Source organism: Quercus robur, chromosome 5 (assembly GCF_932294415.1).
Source record: "Quercus robur chromosome 5, dhQueRobu3.1, whole genome shotgun sequence".
Taxonomy (NCBI): Eukaryota; Viridiplantae; Streptophyta; class Magnoliopsida; order Fagales; family Fagaceae; genus Quercus; species Quercus robur.
The window spans coordinates 84,142,084-84,145,892 of NC_065538.1; the positions used below are offsets into that span (position 1 = coordinate 84,142,084).

The 3,809-nt window shown below is 37.8% G+C and overlaps 1 protein-coding gene across 1 annotated transcript; it reads right to left on the minus strand.

Annotated features, from left to right (window-relative positions):
• Positions 1–717: 717 nt before the first annotated feature.
• On the minus strand, positions 718–3,231 carry LOC126728859 (cytochrome P450 76T24-like). Its single transcript, XM_050434617.1, has 3 exons — positions 2,844–3,231; positions 2,650–2,801; positions 718–1,107 (listed from the first exon to the last, which is right to left on the minus strand). The coding sequence occupies exons 1-3, from the start codon at positions 3,229–3,231 to the stop codon at positions 718–720; spliced, it is 930 nt and encodes a 309-aa protein (XP_050290574.1).
• Between the last annotated feature and the right edge of the window lie 578 nt (positions 3,232–3,809).

Sequence of the window (3,809 nt, forward strand, 5' to 3'; positions counted from 1 at the left end):
TTAAATATAATGCTGATGGCTCTTTGGACAGATACAAAGCTAGGCTTGTTGCCAAGGGTTTCACTCAACAAGCTGGTTTAGACTTCACTGACACTTTTTCTCCTGTTGCTAAACTCACTACTATCAAAACTTTGCTTGCAATTTCTGCTGTGAGAGGTTGGCATTTAGTTCAACTTGATGTGAACAATGCTTTTCTTAATGGTGATCTCCATGAAGAAGTATATATGCAATTACCTCAAGGATTTCACAGCAAAGGGGAGTATCAGGCAGTTAAGAAGAAAGGATCAGAGAATAAGAAGAAAGAAAAGAAGAGCTAAACGACACAATAGATAAGCTACTAGTTTATTTAGATCAGTAGCTAAACGACATGTAGTTTTAGATGTTGATTTAATTCATATTCTATCACACGTGTGTTGTAACTAATCTCTACACGTGCTGTAACTAATTCCCTTATATTTTGGTCAGTTAGTTAGGCTCTGTTTTGGGTGTTTAGGTTTAGAGGTGTATATAAGCATAGATTGTGTACAGGTTCATTCATTTTCATCAATTAGAGAAAGTTTCTCATCTTTTCTCTCAATTTCTCTCTCTGTGTTCATACATCTTTTCCTTTCCTTTGTCTCTATTTTGTTACAAAGGCTCTTTGCATTTATACACTGATCAGTTACATAGTTTCAGATGTACATGACGAGTTTGAATTTAAATATACAATAGATAATGTTATCTGTGAGCTGGATTGCTGTAATCTTGGCTGTTATCCTCCAGTTGTGTGATCTTGATATTTGAGTTTTGAATGGCAGAGGTAATCTTATCCTTAACAATTAGTATTTGTACATTTTTGGGCACAATGAAGCCACACATTTCTACATTTGTTTCAGCCTTATGGGGTACTAGAAATGGCACAGGATTGTGCAATCGAAAAGTTTCTTTCACTATACCTCGAAGATAATGGAACTTTGAGATGTCTGATTCTTGAACGTGCTCATCCTTGCCTAGGACTTCTTTAAGCTCATCTCGAGGTTTTGCCATTTTTTCCGGGTTTTGTAATAACACTGTCATTGCCCATTCCATAGTGGTTGATATTGTACCGATCTCTGCTAGAAACAAGTCCTACAATAAAGGAGTATGAGAATTGATTGCCTAAGTTTATGACCTGTTATGGTCAGAGCGTAATACAAATACTATGAGTAGTGAACCCGATAAAAATAATGTCAATCACATCACAACAATTCATATTAGTAATTGTCAGTCCATAACATCACCAATGGTGCTAAAGGTTGAGGTCCACAAACTAACAGAGATCCCAAGGAGTACTAGCCATCAAGTTTGTTGAAGCTATTTGAGGATGAAAACTGGCCATACAGATTGATTAGCATTCATTCCTGCTTTAAGTAGTATGTGAAATTCACAAATTTTTGAATTGCACCAATTAACAGTCTAAAATGGTACCCATATAAATGTGCAATGGAAATCAACATATGGCCTGATTGGCGAAATGGGGGTCATATAATTCATAAAGACTTTCCTTGATTGTCAAAATGAGTAATGACGATGAATATATTGACTTCAAACTATCGATAACGGTGAGGAACCAAGAAAATATTTACTCATTTCTTAAAAGTAAAAAAAATTCATATATAAATTAAAAACAAAAATAAAAAGTTGATACAGGTATCATGAAATTATCCGTCTTATCAAAAACCTTTTTTTTTTTTTTTTTAAGTGAATCCTTGTCTCAAAATAAAAAATTATATATCTCCTGTAGGAGCAGAAGTTCTTGATCCATTATAATGAATTAAATGATATTCTACTACTCAGAACAAGTTTATATTCAAAAAAATCAAAATTATTAACCTAGTATTAAATATTATTCTTTTTGTTATAGATAAAGTATTTTTTTTTTTTTTTTTTTTTCTTGTTGAGCGAAATTCATCACATACAAGTATTAAATCATAGTATTAGGTAGGGCTGTCCATGGGTCGGGTGGGTCGGGTTTTTGCCCAACCCGCAACCGACCCGTACAAGATCGGGTGGTCGTTTTTCAACCCGCAACCGACTCATAGCAGTAACAGATTCGTTGGTTCGGATTGTCGGCGGGTGGTCGTCGGTTTCGGGTGAACCTGATTATCACTAGAATCCTTCGAAACGCGGCGAGATCTCGCCAGATCGGGCAAGATCTTGACAGATCCATCTAAGATCCGGTGAGATGCCATCGGATTCTACGAGATTTCTGCCAAATCGTGATGAGAAATCACTGGTTCGGCCAGATCTGATGTTTATTGTGCCAAAAATCAACGGATTTAAGTGAAAAAGTTGCCGAAATCTGGAAAAAAAAAGGCCGGAATCTAGAAAAAAATTTTCCAGAATCTGGAAAAAGTGTTCGGAATCTGGAAAAAAATGGTCGGATTTTAATGGACGTCGGACGGGTCGGGTTTCACGGGTTTTAGAGGAAGAGATCCGACACCCGACCCACCGGCGTCCGGTTTTTGGCGTCGGGACCCGAGTCCTACCATCGGAGCCGTCGAATCGGATGATTCCAGGTGGTGGGGCGGGTTGGGCGGGTGGGCGGTTTATTTAGACAACCTAGTATTAGGTATAATTTTTTTTCAGATATTTTCATTGAACCAAAGTTTTAAAGAGGTAATCAATTACCATAAGCAAATGTTTGATATCGAGGAGGCTCATCTCTGAATTATCTTTTTCAATGAGACTGTGGAGTGAATTTAGTACATCATTGCCTGCTTTAGAACCCATTGATGAAGCTCTTGATTGCAGTCTTTGCTTGATGATACCATCTAAAATCCCTAAAATTTATGTTTAATAAATCCTTGTCCTTTTGTGTACACCTTGGGGGTCAAGAAATCGAAGTGCTGGGAAACAATCTGCAATATTTGGCCTTCCAATTTCTTTGGCAACACCACACACAAGGTCCCGGAACTCTTGGGACAACTGAGAGTCATATTGGGCCATATCCATAGAGAAAAAAGTGTTTGATATTGAATTAAGAACTGTTGTGAACACTAATCGATCAATATCAGTGGGTGAACCACTTTGGCAACTTTGGTTAACATGGTCAATTAGCTCTTGTACCTTTGTTTGTCGAAGGGCTTGTGTGGCATCAAGACATTGTGTAGCAAGTATTTGGGCAGTACAAGCTTTCCTAAGGTTCTTCCATTTCGAATTTGTGGGCAACCACCCGACTGAAAATTCGTGGTGGTCATATACACGTGCCATATTTGGGATGGTTCGGCTAGAGAGAGCTTGGTCATTTTTTTGAAGTGCTTCTTTAGCTAAGTTTGGAGAGGAAATGACTATTGTTGTTATGCTCCCAAGCTTGAGAGTCATGAAGGGTCCATAAGTTTTGAGAGCTTTGCAAGATCTCGATGGGGTAAGTTGCTAAGTTCCAAGAGGTTTCCGATGATTGGAAAAGTCTTGGGGCCTAAGGGGAGAGTCTGGCTTGCTAGTTTGGAGGTGAGCACATGAATTGATACCCACACAAGTGGAAGTATCAGCAAAAATACTTGGTAGTAGTCCATTCACTCAAAATTGGTTTGTATTTCTTGTGTTGGATAGAAGAAAATGGTGAGTGTTCATCCAGAATAAGAAAGTTAGGGGAAAGGTGTGACTGAAATTGATTGAGGATTTGAACTAGATTCTGATGCAATAGTCTATTGGGAAAGATTCTATATAACTGTGAATAAATTTTAGCAAGCACAGCGGAAGTACAACCACACAATAACACAAAGATTTACGTGGAAACCCTTTCTCCTTGAAGGGAAAAATCATAGGACAAACTCCGAATAATTTCACTA